Source organism: Hippocampus zosterae, chromosome 1 (assembly GCF_025434085.1).
Source record: "Hippocampus zosterae strain Florida chromosome 1, ASM2543408v3, whole genome shotgun sequence".
NCBI classification, from domain to species: Eukaryota; Metazoa; Chordata; class Actinopteri; order Syngnathiformes; family Syngnathidae; genus Hippocampus; species Hippocampus zosterae.
Genome location: NC_067451.1, coordinates 32700031 through 32716533, shown reverse-complemented (window position 1 = coordinate 32716533; position 16503 = coordinate 32700031). Strand labels below are relative to the sequence as shown.

Below are 16503 nucleotides of genomic sequence, written 5' to 3'. Positions count from 1 at the left end.
TGATGCAGTCCAGTGTTAAAATAAATGAGTCAAAATACAGTGTCATTTACTAAACAAACTCGACACCTTGTATTGAAAGAAATATTTGCCTATATATTTTTTAAATATGAGCAGTTAAATGATCATCTCATTCTATCGAATTAATCAGTTTTAATCCCATTGCTGGTTGGCATCACCGTTATTAAAATGTTAACCAATATGTTTCCCACTCCTTGCCTACCTTGCAAACACCCACCTGCTGCACGTGTGAATCTGGATCCTGACCTGAGTTGGCCTATTAAGATCTTCTGGTGTTTGTTATTCACGTGGCATAATGCTTTTGTTTTCTTGTTATTTTCTAAAGCCAGCAAGCGAGGAATAATAATAATGAATCACAGCAACTAGTTTCTCATTTATAAATGTATCTGGAAAAGCATGTACCACGGGGGCATACATAAACAACAAATTCCATCAGCAGGATGTATCTGTTTGTTTTGAGGAATATAATATTAACAGTCATCTTATAGGGTGCTCTGATTGAGGAGTTTCAAGTGACCTTCGCGCCTTTTGTGCTGTTTATACCCAAAGGAAATACTGCAGTTTGACACTCTCATTTCTCACTCGCAAAAAGCTGCTTGGGTTCACAGAGTAAAGTAAGTCCATTAAAAAGTGATTTATTCACAAACCGGTATCATAATGTTATATATTCGGTGCTGAAATAAAATAAACGCATCTAGGTTCCGTTTGTAGGTCTTAATGCTCAGTTTAGATTTTGGGGTAAAATCGAAGAAAAAAAAATTAGGGGTGTAATTATGTATTAATTGTGACCTCAGTCTGTCTGGTGTGTGAAACAAATGCACCCGCATGTGCAGAAAAGATGATGTGACCTACATAATAGTGTATATGGAAGTAAATATGGTGCAGTGAGTAGGGCCTCACCTTTTCATCATCTCGTATCTGCGGAAGAGTGGTGTGGGAGCAAGTAAAAATATATTGGGGAAATGAGGCAAAGCTTTTTGATCGCCTCATTTCACGGACACGTCTACTAAAGATGACATCACGTCATTGCCACATGCAATAAATGAACCGTTTGCGTGGCTGAATTACTATTCTCACCACAGATGTCCACTTTATGATTTATGTTTCAGGTGGGATTAAATTAAAATCAAATATAAAGTCAACACTGTTCCTTAAAACAACTTGGCAGATTCACAGATCTCCCTCCAAGATCAAGTCTCCCTCCCACGAACTCTCCCCCACCTGCGTGGAGCGCATATTGGGCTTTTGATGACATCTAAATCAGATAATTGCGACCTTGCCGACAGAATTCGCATTGCAGAAAAATCTAATACATATCCGATCTAAGACCACATGTGAAAGTGACCCAGGTTGACTTTAAAAACGATGGAAATTGAGCCATTCAGGCAAAAAAAAAAAAAAATCGATTTTGGGTCATATTTGCCTGCAGTCTGAATGTAACCAAAGTCTCCCGGTGAATCAAGTGAGACCTCCACTAGACTTCAAAATTTTGACAAATCATGAAAAAAAAAAAAAATCTGATCCATAAATCACATGAGATTTCGTCAAATCTCATGAGATTTCTCCAAACTATGCAATACTTATGCAAATTCATTAGAAGCCTGTGTACATCTTGCGAGAATTCTTTTAATTGCACATAACGTCCTCAAATCTTGCCAGACCTGTTCTCAGGTACACCACAGAAGAATTATTCAATTGTTGCAAGAATTACCCAACGCAAATTCACATAAAATGTTCACAATTCTCACAAGAATTCCACAAAATCAAATGAGACTTTCTTAATCGCGTGGGATTTCCCCCAAATGACGCAAGACATTCTGAACAGTTGTGAGAATTCAATGAAGTCGTGCAAGACTTGAACGACTTGTATGAATACCAACACCCCCCCCCCAAAAAAAACAAAAAACAAAAACAAAACATCCAGGACTTTTTAAAATTTTGCGCTAATCAGGTGGGACTTTCTTAAATCTTTCCTGAATTGACAAAATACTTCATCAAACCTATTCAGACAATACGAGACTCTATAAAATCTCCATATAATATTCCTTATGTTACTTCTTCCTGGTGTAAATATTTCATATGATATGTGTAATTGGCTCAAGTCTCTGCATTGTTGCCGACTGTCTCCTCGCCAGATACAATTCCTTGGTTGTCTAATTTAGTTTAAACCACGAGGGTCAAACTCAAGGCCCAGGGGCCAGATCTGGCCCGCCACCTCATTTTACGTGGCCCGGGAAAGCAGCTCAAACATATCAACTTCCATGATCCTTTCTAAAATGTCTACTAAACATTTTAATTCTCATATGTAATAAATAAGAGAGATATTCTAAGATGGGTGGCCCGGTCAAGTGGTTGGCATTTCGACCTCACAGTGCGGAGGTACTAGGTTCGGTTCCAGCTCCAGCCTTCCTGTATGGAGTTTGCATGTTCTCCCTGTGCCTGCGTGGGTTTTCTCCGGGTACTCCGTTGTCTTCCCACATTCCAAAAACATACATGGCAGGCTGATTGACCACTCAAAAATTGTCACAAAGGTGTGAGTATGAGCGCGGATGATTCGTATGTGTGTGCCCTGCGATTGGCTGGCAACCAGTTCAGGGTGTCCTCCGCCTACTGCTCTAAGACAGCTGGGAGCTCCAGCATGCCCACAACTCTTGTGAGGATAAAGCGGAATGGAAAATGGATGGATGGATGGATGGATATTCGAAGCATTTTCTTGTTAACAAATCCCTCGTGAAAATAACTTAAACGACATTTCAATCAACAGTTATTCTTGACTTCTTTATATGGCTTCAGTCATAATGGCCCTCTAAGTAAAACGGTAACTAAAATGTGGCCCGCGCGATGGATGAGTTTGACATCCCTGGTTTAAAGTGTTCAATTCAGCGAGGTCTGTGACAGTTTATCGCCATTTTCGTCCGCAAAGCATTCCTTCATTTGTTGTTTTTTTTCTCTTTTAGGAGTGCAGGAGTCCCATCAGGAGAAGGTGATCATGGTGTCTGGAGAGGGGACGATCCATAGCCCGGATTTCCCTCTCACTTACCCCAGGAACATCGTGTTGGTGTGGAGACTGGTGGCGGCGAGCAACATGAGGATTCAGTTTACCTTTGATGAGAGATTTGGCTTGGAAGACTCCGAGGACGGAATATGCAAGTAAGGAAAACACCCTCTGGGTGTCATAATTCCTTAAATTGTCGCAACGACTGATACGTGAATCGAATTTTTTCGAAATCACATGAGCATTCCTCTAATGTCATGAGAGTTCTGCTAAATTGCACAAGCATTAATCAAATCTGATAAGGCTTCCATTATATTAAAAGACTGCTCTGAAAAAGTTAGCAAAATCTGTCATTGAGTGTATGTGAGATCACATGAGATGGTCGTAGATCTTTAATTCTGGAAAATCACACAAGACCTTTTCAAATCAGGTGAGATTTCTGTAAAATCACACAAAACTTCGTTAAATCTTGTGAGACTACCACTAAAGCACTCAAGATGTCCTCAAATCTTACTAGAATGCCATATAACTATGCAGGACTTCCTCAAATCTTAAGAGACTCCTAACTCAGACTTCATAAAACATTGTAAAACATTCAGCAAAATCAGAAAAGACGTTCTCATATGTTGTAAGAGTTCTACTGAATCACCTACTGGTACCACTAGCTAAATCAAGCAAATATTTCCTAAAAAAAAATAAAAATACAAATAAATCACGAGACCGCCAAATGAAATGAGATCTCATGAAATCTTGTGAGATTTCTGCCAATCGCATGCTTCTATTCTTCTATTCAATCTCATGAGACTTTCTTAAAATCTTTACAGACCTATGATGAATCATGGAATTGCGGAAGTAATCAGCTAAATCAGGCGAGACTTTATCGTATCACAGAGAATTCCATTTGATGGCGTTTCCCCAAGTCTTGTCAGTCTTCCTGCAAATTCATAAAATACTTCTAAATCTGAAAGACTTCTAAATCTGCTAAATCATGAGACTGACTGAAGTCTTGTGAGGCTTCTGCTGAATAATGTAAGATCCCAAATGATGGTGAAAAAAATTCAGCAAAAGTCATGAACGTCTTCATCAAACAGTGGAAGAACGGATCATCCTCAATATTTTGTTGGGTAAAATACATGACCTTAGCAAGAGATGGTTGTTTTCCTCCATTGTTTGTTTGAGTTTTGGGAGGTTTCCACCAATTTTGTAAACAAACGACTTTGATTTGAATACCGTAGGCATGGCAGATCACCGCTTGTACAGTTGGTCAGTGTTGGATCATGTGAGGTTGTCTGCCTTTCAAGATTTAGAGTGGGCGTGAGTCCATTTGTGAAATGGCCTCCGGGTTTCATACTGGTTCAGACCACCATATTGAAAATTATACACAGCAGCGAATTTGACTCGGACTGCGTCAATACAAACGGCGGCTCACAGTAACACACACACATACATCGTACCAGTGGCGGATGCTGGGCTGTCAAAGAGGGGAAGCTCAATTTGGGCCGACATCATAAAATGTGTCCGTTTATTTATACGTGAATTCTACTCTCCGTTCCTTTTCAAGAAAATGATCTGGGACTTAATTAGTGTCCTACACCTACAGGAACTACAATAAAACCCACCAGAAATAAAAGATTAATTTATCGCTAGTTGTTTACAACAAAGAGTGTCGCTAAAATGATTAGGAGAAGTCTCCAGCTCAACTCAGAACAGAATGTGAATTGGAAAATTGCTCACAAGGATGCCTACACTAAAAGGTCGGTGATTGGCTCATTTCAATGTCAATCAAACTGGCACACAGGCTCAGACAGATCATCCAATCTGATGCAGAAAAGCCTGGCATCCGGTACCCTCCCACTACCACCAGTCTCAGGGACGCGGGACTAAAAAAACAGCTTATATCCAATGACTCGTTTCCGTTCAACGAGTTGGCACAACCTACCCTGAATCTCGAGACGCTCGGCGTCCGGGCAGTAGACGCCTTGCGTACGCTCAGCGTCCACCGTTTAAAGCACAGCGACGCTGCGGGAATGAAACAGAAGGGAGTCGTGTCGTAACCAGTAATAAGAAGCTGATTCGGAACAAAAGTTGAGCACGTTGTAACACATACTTAGTCAATGACATGTACACACAATTACATTTACATTCATATATTTGATCACTTATTCTTTGACATTTTAGGGGAAGCCGAGCTTCCCTTGCATTCCGAGAGCAATCGCCACTGCGTCGTACACACTACATTTGTCTTCTCGTACGGGTCACTTTCAATTACGGCTCGTGTTTGCCTCTGGTGCCATTTCATTAAAAGAAGGAGCCGGTCGATGACGGCTGTGTGTGCCTTTACGCAGATACAGTACATCACCACTGACTGTATGTTATGCAGGAGGCAGGAAACAAATGAGGGCAAGGTGGACAGATGGATGATGAAGGGCAAGAGGAAGCGGAAGGAGTTGGGGGTGGTTAATGCCGGCTACTTCTTTCTGGAGAGTCCTGGACAAGTACTGGAGGCTCGATTATTGTCATCTAGTGCAATTGGTGACCACATGAGGTCGATTTGTATGCACAGCTATAATCAAATATTTATTTGTGTTTACCTCCACAAGACAATGAACACCTACTCAAAAGAGAAAGTGCCGGAAGAAATTATAGTATGATTGGACGCCCCCCCCCCCCCCGCCGCACCCCCCGGGTGCAATGTGAGCTGGGCGGCAGCCAAAGGCGGGGACCCTGGCGGTCCGATCCTCGGCTGCAGAAGCTAGCTCTTGGGACATGGAATGTCACCTCTCTGGCAGGGAAGGAGCCCGAGCTTGTGTGTGAGGCAGAGAATTTCCGACTGGATATAGTCGGACTTGCCTCCACACACAGCCTGGGTTCTGGTACCAGTTCTCTCGAGAGGGGTTGGACTCTCTTCCACTCTGGAGTTGCTCACGGTGAGAGGCGCAGAGCAGGTGTGGGCATACTCATTGCCCCCCGGCTCAGTGCCTGTACATTGGGGTTCACACCGGTAGACGAGAGGGTTGCCTCCCTCCGCCTTCGGGTGGGATGACGGGTCCTGACTGTTGTTTGTGCATATGCACCAAACAGCAGCTCAGCATACCCACCCTTTTTGGAGTCCCTGGAGGGTGTGCTGGAGAGTACTCCTGCTGGGGACTCCCTTGTTCTGCTGGGGGACTTCAATGCTCACGTGGGCAATGACAGTGAGACCTGGAGGGGCGTGATTGGGAGGAACGGCCCCCCCGATCAGAACCCGAGTGGTGTTTTGTTATTGGACTTCTGTGCTCGTCACGGATTGTCCATAACGAATACCTTGTTCAAACATAAGAGTGTCCATATGTGCACTTGGCACCAGGACACCCTAGGCCACAGTTCGATGATCGACTTTGTAGTTGTATCATCGGATTTGCGGCCGCATGTTCTGGACACTCGGGTGAAGAGAGGGGCGGAGCTGTCAACTGATCACCACCTGGTGGTGAGTAGGCTCCGATGGTGGGGGAAGATGCCGGTCCGTCCTGGCAGACCCAAACGTATTGTGAGGGTTTGTTGGGAGCGTCTGGCGTAATCCCCTGTCAGAAGGAGTTTCAACTCCCACCTCCGACAGAGCTTTTCCCATGTTCCGGGGGAGGCGGGGGACATTGAGCCCGAGTGGACCATGTTCCGTGCCTCTATTGTTGAGGCGGCCAATCTGAGTTGTGGCCGTAAGGTGGTTGGTGCCTGTCGTGGCGGCAACCCCCGTACTCGCTGGTGGACACCAGCAGTAAGGGATGCCGTCAAGCTGAAGAAGGAGTCCTATCGAGCCTTTATGGCCTGTGGGACCCCAGAGGCAGCTGATGGGTATCGATTGGCCAAGCGGGCCGCGGCTTCGGTGGTCGCCGAGGCAAAAACCCGAGCGTGGGAAGAGTTCGGTGAGGCCATGGAAGCCGACTTCCGGACGGCTTCGAGGAAATTCTGGTCCACCATCCGACGTCTCAGGAGGGGGAAGCAGTGCACCACTAACACTGTGTACAGTGGGGATGGGGCGCTGCTGACTTCGACTCGGGACGTTGTGAACCGGTGGGCAGAGTACTTCGAAGACCTCCTCAACTCCACCAACACGCCTTCCTTGGAGGAAGCAGAGCCTTGGGACTCTGAGGTGGGCTCTCCTATCTCTGTGGTTGAAGTCACTGATGTGGTTAAAAAGCTCCTCGGTGGCAAGGCCCCAGGGGTGGATGAGATCCGCCCGGAGTTCCTCAAGGCTCTGGATGTTGTGGGGCTGTCCTGGTTGACACGCCTCTGCAACATCGCGTGGACAACAGGGAGAGTGCCTCTGGATTGGCAGACCGGGGTGGTAGTCCCTCTTTTTAAAAAGGGGGACCGGAGGGTGTGTTCCAACTACAGAGGGATCACACTCCTCAGCCTCCCTGGTAAGGTCTATTCAGGGGTGCTGGAGAGGAGGGTCCGTCAGGAAGTCGAGCCTCAGATTGAGGAGGAGCAGTGTGGTTTTCGTCCCGGCCGTGGAACAGTGGACCAGCTCTACACCCTTAGCAGGGTCCTTGAGGGTATGTGGGAATTCGCCCAACCAGTCTACATGTGTTTTGTGGACTTGGAGAAGGTGTTTGACCGTGTCCCTCGGGGAGTTCTGTGGGGGGTGCTTCGTGGGTATGGGGTACCGAACCCCCTGATACGGGCTGTTCGGTCACTATACCACCGATGTCAGAGTTTGGTTCGCATTGCCGGCAGTAAGTCGGAATCGTTTCCAGTGGAGGTAGGACTCCGCCAAGGCTGCCCTTTGTCGCCGATTCTGTTCATAACCTTTATGGACAGAATTTCTAGGCGCAGCCGAAGCGTTGAGGGGGTCTGTTTTGGGGGCCTCAGTATTGCATCCCTGCTTTTTGCAGATTATGTGGTGCTGTTGGCTCCTTCAAACGGGGCTCTCCAACTCTCACTGGAGCGTTTCGCAGCCGAGTGTGAAGCGGTTGGGATGAAAATCAGCACCTCCAAATCTGAAACCATGGTCCTCAGTCGGAAAAGGGTGGAGTGCCCCCTCCGGGTCGGGGAGGAGATCTTACCCCAAGTGGAGGAGTTCAAGTATCTTGGGGTCTTGTTCACGAGTGGGGGTAGGAGGGAGCGGGAGATCGACAGGCGGATCGGTGCAGCGTCTGCTGTGATGCGGACGTTGTATCGGTCTGTCACGGTGAAGAAGGAGCTGAACCAAAAGGCGAAGCTCTCAATTTACCGGTCGATCTACGTCCCAACCCTCACCTATGGTCACGAGCTATGGGTCGTGACCGAAAGAACGAGATCCCGGATACAAGCGGCTGAAATGAGTTTTCTCCGCAGGGTGTCCGGGCTCTCCCTTAGAGATAAGGTGAGAAGCTCAGTCATCCGGGAGGGGCTCAGAGTCGAGCCGCTTCTCCTCCACATCGAGAGGAGCCAGATGAGGTGGCTTGGGCATCTGATTCGGATGCCTCCTGAGCGCCTCCCCGGTGAGGTGTTCCGGTCATGTCCCACCGGGAGGAGACCCCGAGGAAGACCCAGGACACGCTGGAGAGACTATGTCACCCAGCTTGCCTGGGAACGACTCGGGATCCCCCGGGGAGAGCTGGAAGAAGTAGCTAGGGAGAGGGAAGTCTGGGCTTCCCTGCTAAAGCTGTTGCCCCCGCGACCCGGCCCCGGATAAGCGGTAGATGATGGATGGATGGATGGATGGATGGATGGATGGATGGTGGATGGACCCCCCCAGCCTTCCCCCGCGTCCCTCCAAAAGTTCATACAGTATTTGCTGACATCATTTAAGATCGTGCTCATGTCAGGATTCAACTGAATGTGATACTCGTACAACAAAATATGATTGTATTTCGTATAACTTAAATAACGTACATCATCAGACAGCATAAGTGCCAAAGTCAAAATAGCAATGGGAGTTCTAAAATGTAAGGTTTTTTTTCTGGTTTTCTCAAAATATTGAAAAATTACTTGGGCAATTTTCCTATGTGGCCGACGATATATTAAATATATTTTCAAAAAGTTCTTTAATCAAAAAAATGTCTTAAACCTACATTGAAAAATATTTGAAACTCAACACGCATTATACAAATGAAATTAAATAAAATTAATATGTATCTACAAATGTATATGAACTCCATATTTTACTGATACTTTATTTTCAAATTTCCAGTTCAGAAAGTTTTTATTCCATAAAACAACTGGAATCTCAAACCTTACTAAATACTTCAACATTATGTTCTCTTAATACATCAATAATGATGATGTTGAGATCCCCGTTATTAACCCTACAATGAGTAAATGTTCACCCTTTCAACAGAATTTTTTAAAATTGCATACAAGAGAAGACACAAAGACATTTAAGTCTTCTAGGGTTAATGTTTCTATGGTAACATTTTTTCAAAAGAAGACCCTTGCACGACATTTCAAAGAAAAGATGCAACATTGTTTTCCTTTCCTTTCACACACAGCAAAAAAATTAATCATTAAAAAAAAAATCTCCCGAAAACATCCGTGTGGACGTAGCATGAAGTAATCAGCATCCTGGCACCCGTCGAGCGAATAAGAGCGCCTTTTTTTTTCCTGGGGTCAAGCCAGTCCGACTGAGGGCCTGAGGCATTCAATTGCGTCCCAGGATGCCGCAGGATAAATGCAGCATCCAATCATCTGCACACACACACACGCACACACACACAGCCACATGCACGCACATTTACATTCCACTCACAATGCTCTTGTCTGCACATTCTGACATGCGAGAGGTTTAGAAGAACAGATCGCCTCCATTCCATGTTTGTCGTCGCTTCTGTTTCTTTCTATTGCGCACGGTGGTGGTCTTCATGAATAATCAGCTGTTTGTGTGTGTTTTACATGTTATTTTCTCTTGTAAGGTCATGGATGGCCGATGGATGGATTATATTGAGCCGTCTCTGCCCTTACAGTGTCTTCGAGATGCTTCGAGATGTCAGCCAATTTGTTCTATTGCTGTTCAAAAGCACTTAATGATCCACACTTGCTGCATTATTGATGAGCCATCTGTCGCCACAAAAAGTGCTGGAATACTTCCACTCCGCTGTGTTTGCTGCTTATTATGGGATAGCTTGGTATTGATCGATCGCTATGCCACCTCCACTCCTTTTATGAGTGTTTTTATGAGTACTGTTCCGCAGACGTTTCCGGCACAGATGTTGGTGGCAGAAAAGGTTGGAGGTCATTGCCTTGCACAAGGACGCTTTGATGCGTCACCTCGTGGAGGAGGCAGCGATCAAACGCAGGGCCTTCGGGTTGTGAGGCAACCTGTGGGTGCAGGCATGTGATGTTTTTTAATGGGCAACAAAGAGGCTATCTCGCTATCTAGCTATCTACCTAGCGAGCTAGCTAACTATATACCTTGCTATCACATCCATCCATTTAGGTAATATACATTTATCCATCCATCTATCCAGATATAGTGGCCATACTCTATATTGTGCAGTAAGCATCTTGTAATATTTTACTTTTTTTCCCACTCTAGATTAAAGTAAATTATACAACAATTTGTATCTATTCAGCTGTCATGCTTGCAGTTTCCGTTAAAATAGAATGTGATGTGTTTTTGAGGTATGACTTTGTTGAGCTGGAGGATCCGACCGATGGGAGCATCCTGGGCCGCTGGTGTGGGTTGCAGGCAGCCCCCGCGGCCCACCTCACCAAAGGCAATCAGGTCCGCGTACGCTTCGTCTCGGATGAGTACTTCCCATCCGAGCCGGGCTTCCTCATCCGCTACTCCATCCAGCCAGCGGTAAGAATCACATCACGGCAACAGAAACATGTCAATTGTCATTTGAGACCACGGTCAAAAACTCTCTTTGTGCTTTAATTTCACTTCATGAGGGAGCTGAGGTGGAAACAACAACAGTCTAATGTGTTCACAAAATTTGCAATTATATTTTTCCAATTCTGGTTCCATCTATCTGAATGACAAATTAAAAAGCAACACGTGTTTATTTTGTTCATGGAAGTTGCACAGGAACGGAACAGCTCATTAGTTTAATCATGCAGATAAAACCAGAATGTCACCATTACTGGGGTAGGATTTAAATCTTCAGAAAAACAGGATTACCTAAAATTCACTTCAATCAGTTCTATTTATTTAGATCTCGAGGTAATTTTGATTTCATTATTACATAGTACACATTTGTATGAGTTGTATTCTATCCATTTTTATTTGCACTTTTATTTTGTTTGGGTTTTGTATATTTGCAGAATATTCACTTAATTGTAATGTATATTTGTTGATTTTTCTTGTCTAAATATCTTTTTGAATTTTTTAGCGGCACTTAATTTTCAAATTGATCTTTTTTTATATTAGAATTTCCATTTGATTTATTTTAGAATTGTACATCTTACATGTCAATTTTATGAGTTATATTTTATGAATTCATCATCAATTTGATGTTGCTCTATTTCTGTTTCACATTTTTTTGTTTTATTATTTGAAAATTATTCTTTGCATTTTGTTCGCATTTTAATAGTTTGTTGCACTCAAATTCTAATGTTTGATTCTAATGTTGTTATATTTTTGAGTATAATAGTTTTATTCGTTTCTTGTTTTTTTTTTTACTTGTGTTGTATTTTATCTAGTGGCCCGGTAGTCGAGTGGTTAGCGTGTCAACTTCAGAGGTGCAGAGGTACCGGGTTCGATTCCAGCTCCGGCCTTCCTGTGTGGAGTTTGCATGTTCTCCCCGTGCCTGCGTGGGTTTTCTCCGGGTACTTCGGTTTCCTCCCACATTCCAAAAACATACATGGCAGGCTGATTAAACACTCCAAATTGTCCCTCAGTGTGAGCGCGAATGGTTGTTCGTCTCTGTGTGCCCTGCGATTGGCTGGCAACCGGTCCCCGCCTACCACCCGAAGACAGCTGGGTTAGGCTCCAGCACCCCCTGCAACCCTCGTGTGGATAAAGCGGTTCGGAAAATGAATGAATTAATGTATTTATTTGCTTGCAGCTTTTTAATGTTTTCTGTATTTGAAATATTTTCATTTCATTTTCACATAGTTGTATTCTATTTTTTTTGATTCATTGTGTCCTTTATTTTTTGATAAAATAATGTGTTATTTTATATCAGGGGTGCCCATTAGGTCGATCCTGATCTACCGGTAGATCTAAGACAAGTCCCAGGTAGATCCGAGGAGTGTCGAGGAGAAAAACAAACAAACAAACAACCGTTTGTGTGTCTTTGCATATGTTAGTAATATATATTTTTTGTGTTAATGTACACTGCACCCTAATCATCTTATCAGTCTCATTTTCACCCCAAAAATATTTAAAAAATAAAATAAAGCAGGTAAATCTTGAATTTACGGTGGCGCGTGATTACGTCACCGGAAGTTGTTAGCTCTCAGCAGTCTGCAATTGCAGCTTGTGATCAGAACTGTTGCACTCCATCTTTTATCGTCATTATTCTCATTCAGAGTTTGCTTCGTGTACAATTCACAGAGGGCACCGGCAAAGAATAGGAATCTAGGAGGGCCTAGTGAAGCACTTTAACACGGTACATGTTAGCTACGATAGTTAACAGGCTGCAAAAGTGCATCGCATGCCTCAGTTTCAGTAGTCTGTTTCTCATCATGGCGTGCGTGTGCGTGTGTGTGCGTGTGTGTGCGTGTGTGTGTGTGTGCGTGTGTGTGTGTGTGTGTGTGTGTGTGTGTGTGTGTGTGTGTGTGAGCGCGCATGCTGGTACGGGTAGATCCCGGGAGGTTAGTTGATCGAAAAGTAGATCTTCGATCCAAAAGGTTTGGGCACCCCTGTTTTATGTCATTTGTTAAAATACTGGTTTATTTCTTATTTCTGCTTGCTTCTCATTGTATAAAAGACCAAGAAATGAACTTTTGCACCAAGTTCTCCCATGAATGCCTTCCACCTGCACCATTTCCAGTTCTCCATCTAGATGATGGAAAGGTTATTGTTCCCTATGAAAGCGCAGATCTTATGAAGGGAATGAAGTTTCTCGTCAAGGGAATGAAAGGAGGAATTCAGAGAGACTGGAATACTTTTTAAATTGTCCATCATTTTTAGCCTTCTACAAGTAATATAGCGGATCTTACTTGGAGGATAATGTCTCTCTGTTTTTAGCTCTGTGAAATACACTATCTATACAGGGACCGTTTCTTTTTTCACTTTAATATTGCAAGGTTGATAGTCTTGCGCGACCTTTCCGTTAACCTTTCTTTAAGTCCTAAAGCGACATGGGACGATGTCACAATGGTGCATCTGTCATTTATAATCAAGGGTGAAAAGACTATGAAAAGGATCTAATAAAAACGGTATGTGCAGCTCACATTGAGAAAGAAGAACATTGGGAAAGGGATTTGAGAACTCCAGAACGATCTGATTGGACATTGTGCTGTCTTCACGAAATTTGTGAAGAGGGGACATCTCATCTTGTCAGGACAATAGTAAAGAGGGTGAAAAGAAACAGTAAAAGCAGGAACTACTATGTGCAGCACACGTGCTGTGTTCATTAAAACTGGGAAAAGTGGACATCACTCATTTCATAATAAGAGCGAAAAACAAGAGCATCAGAATGCTCATAGAGTAGTCATTGATGTATGCGGCTTGCGTGTGGCATTCAACAAAACTGGGAAAAGTGACGCTCAATTGTTCTGACCAATTGTGGTGTGCGGATTGTGGCGTGGACATTTTCTTTATCCTGCAGATTATTTATAGTCTTCCTTTTTCTTACGGGATGTGATTGGATGTTTGTGTTGCATACAGGGAAACTGGGAGAAAAGATGTTCCAAGTCACAGTTTTTATTTGTGAAGTCCGGACAAATTTTGCGCTCACGTTTTTTTCTTTCTTCTATGTTTTAGTTGCACCGTTATCATTTCTAGTCATTGTGTATTTCTATTGTGCTAAGTGCCAGTTGCCAGGGCACCCCCACCAAGCAAACGTACCCAACTTCCACTGCGAAAACTTTGTGAAAATGTTACCCCTCCTGTCTTCTCTTTGAACCTCGAGCAGAGGAACAGCGGCGCTCTGTTCCCAGCTACCGGAACCCACAGGAAGCCACACAGGCGCCCATCAAGAGCCGCTCTGTCATTGACAGGATGCCATTTTTGGCAGGCGGCTTGTTAAAACACCAAGAAGAATGATGAGGAGGAGACACTTGAAACCAGTGCAAAAGTACTCAGACTATGATACTGAAATGCAGAGGCAGCAAGAGTATTCGCATTCTTTACTTCAGATACTATTTGCAAAATAATAATTCTGGTCAAAGTGAAAAAGCACAGCCTCTAAAATGCAGAGATGGAAAATGTACTCACTCTATCCACATAAATAGGAATACAGAAAAGGATTAAATAATTCAACAAATTCAACTTTTACTTAAGTAAAGAAAAAAAAGTACTTCCCGTACTTTTGGCGCTTCTTAATTCATTCCCACACAGGTCCTTGGCATCAAGATGCCAAAGATCAGAGATTTTGTCCAAATGAAGTTACTAATATTAATGTCAACATAGTTTCCTAGCAGAAGTATGCTACAAGATAGCAGCGGAACACTCCATTTATCTAAATGCAGCACTTTGATTCACTTTAACGTACTTCCTTAGCACCAACATGCTATGAGATGGTAGCAGAGCACGACTTTGGTTTAAAAGACACTTCTCAATTCATTTCCCGGGCAGTAGGCAGGCAGGGGACCCTGCAGGGCACACACAGACGAACAACCATCCGCGCTCACACTCACACCTTGGGACAATTTTGAGTGTTCAATCAGCCTGCCATGCATGTTTTTGGAACATGGGAGGGAGGAAAACAAAGTACCCCGAGAAAACCCATGCAGGCCCAGGGAGAACATGTAAACTCCACACAGGGAGGCCGGAGCTGGAATTGAACCCGGTACCTCTGCACTGTGAGGTCGACACGCTAACCACCGGTCCAGTGTCCAGTGGTATAAGATCTGTAAATTTGCACATATGGGTTCCACAAAATTGTGGAGATTTCTAAATTTAAAAAAAAAAAAAAACATTAAACATTTTGAGATTTCTTTTAGAAGTTTATAATAGATAAAGAAAACTGAATTCTCATAATTTGTAAGGCTAAGTGTCAGTGTATACAATTTGTACTTCATTACTTCACGCAAGTCACATCCATGTCAGCCGTTTCCACTGATGTTAAGGCAAGAGTTGATAAAACAGCCGAGGCTGTTTTTACGCCAACCTTAATTGCAGACCGTGAATGGGGCAGAAAAAAAACCCCACACACAGCCACATGATTTCATGCACAATAGACTTTGTGGTTTAATGGAAGCGAAGCGGATTACAGAAAAGTGGTTCGCCAGAGCTTGAGAACGGCGAAGAGTTGTCCACGTGTGTTTTAATAGACCCTTTCCGGACAAGTTGTCATCATTTTAGCCAGCAGAAAATATGCACCACTGTATGAGGGCAAAACTTGCTGTCATGAGTAGACAAACAAACAAACCTCTCAAGAAGCCATTTTAACCTTGTTTTAGTTAGTTCCAGGGAACTCATCCTAAGCTCTTGTACAATTAAATATGAATTTTGAAATTGAGTTTGAAAATGAAACCCCCACTCAAGTTTTACTTTTCCTGTGGCATTTGGTGGGCATGTCAATCATGAACAGACCTACAACAACAAAAAATGTCACAAAAAGAAATGCCCTAAAAGACACAGCAAGTCTGCCATTTTGGTTTGAAAAGCATGGCGTGGCAGTGAATTTTAATAAGTTGACTCAAATTTCAGCCCCATGTTGCCCATTTTCAATCAGCAACATGAAGTTTTGCAGGTGTCCCCCGCTTACTGCCCGAAGACGGCTGGGATAGGCTCCAGCACGCCCCGCGACCCTGGTGCGGATAAAGCGGATCAGAAAAGACGGATGGATTGGTGTTTACCATGAGTAGACGTGCAAAAAATTCTCAAGAAGCTGTACCTTACGACACAGGAAGCCTGCCATTTTGGTTTGAAAAGTATAGGGATGGCAGTGAAGTTTGATGACATACTATAAAACTCTTTAAAATTGAAATTTATCATTTAGCTCCATGTGTCAGTTTCAATTAGCAGCATGAAATTTGGGAAGCATTTTTTACCAAGAGTATATGCACAAAAAAGTTCTCATGCCCTTAAAGGTGAAGGTGTGTCATTTTTGTTTGAATTGGCATGGCAGCGAGCAGCACAGAAGTTTGATGACTTGCCTTAAAATGTGCACTTCAAGTTGAATTTGAAACGGAAGCCCCTGCAACCAGTTTCACTTAGCAGCATTAAATGTGGTGGCCATGTTTACTACGAGTAGACCCACAAAAACCTTTCCTTTAAAAGACACAAGAAGTCTGCCATTTTGATGTGAAAATGTAGTACAGCTCTACAACATTTGAAAATGAATTCAGTTTTAAAATCCAATACCTGGAAACAATTTCAATCACCAACATGAAATTTGGTGGACATGTTTATCATGAGTAGACCCACAAAAAAGTCGAAGAAATGATGCCCTAAAAAAACACAGGACTCCACCATC

General features: G+C 43.6%; 2 protein-coding genes across 5 annotated transcripts in view; one reads left to right on the top strand and one right to left on the bottom strand.

Moving 5' to 3' along the window:
* Window positions 1–16503, bottom strand: part of LOC127597287 (uncharacterized) — a 339203-nt gene that overhangs the window by 80554 nt on the left and 242146 nt on the right. The gene's annotated exons all lie outside the window — the stretch shown is intronic.
* pdgfc (platelet derived growth factor c) overlaps window positions 1–16503 on the top strand; it is a 54545-nt gene that overhangs the window by 24035 nt on the left and 14007 nt on the right. For both annotated transcript variants that reach the window (XM_052060139.1, XM_052060131.1), the window contains exons 2-3: window positions 2976–3168; window positions 10592–10772. In XM_052060139.1, coding sequence (XP_051916099.1) covers window positions 2976–3168; window positions 10592–10772 — 374 coding nt within the window. The remainder of the gene's footprint in view (window positions 1–2975; window positions 3169–10591; window positions 10773–16503) is intronic.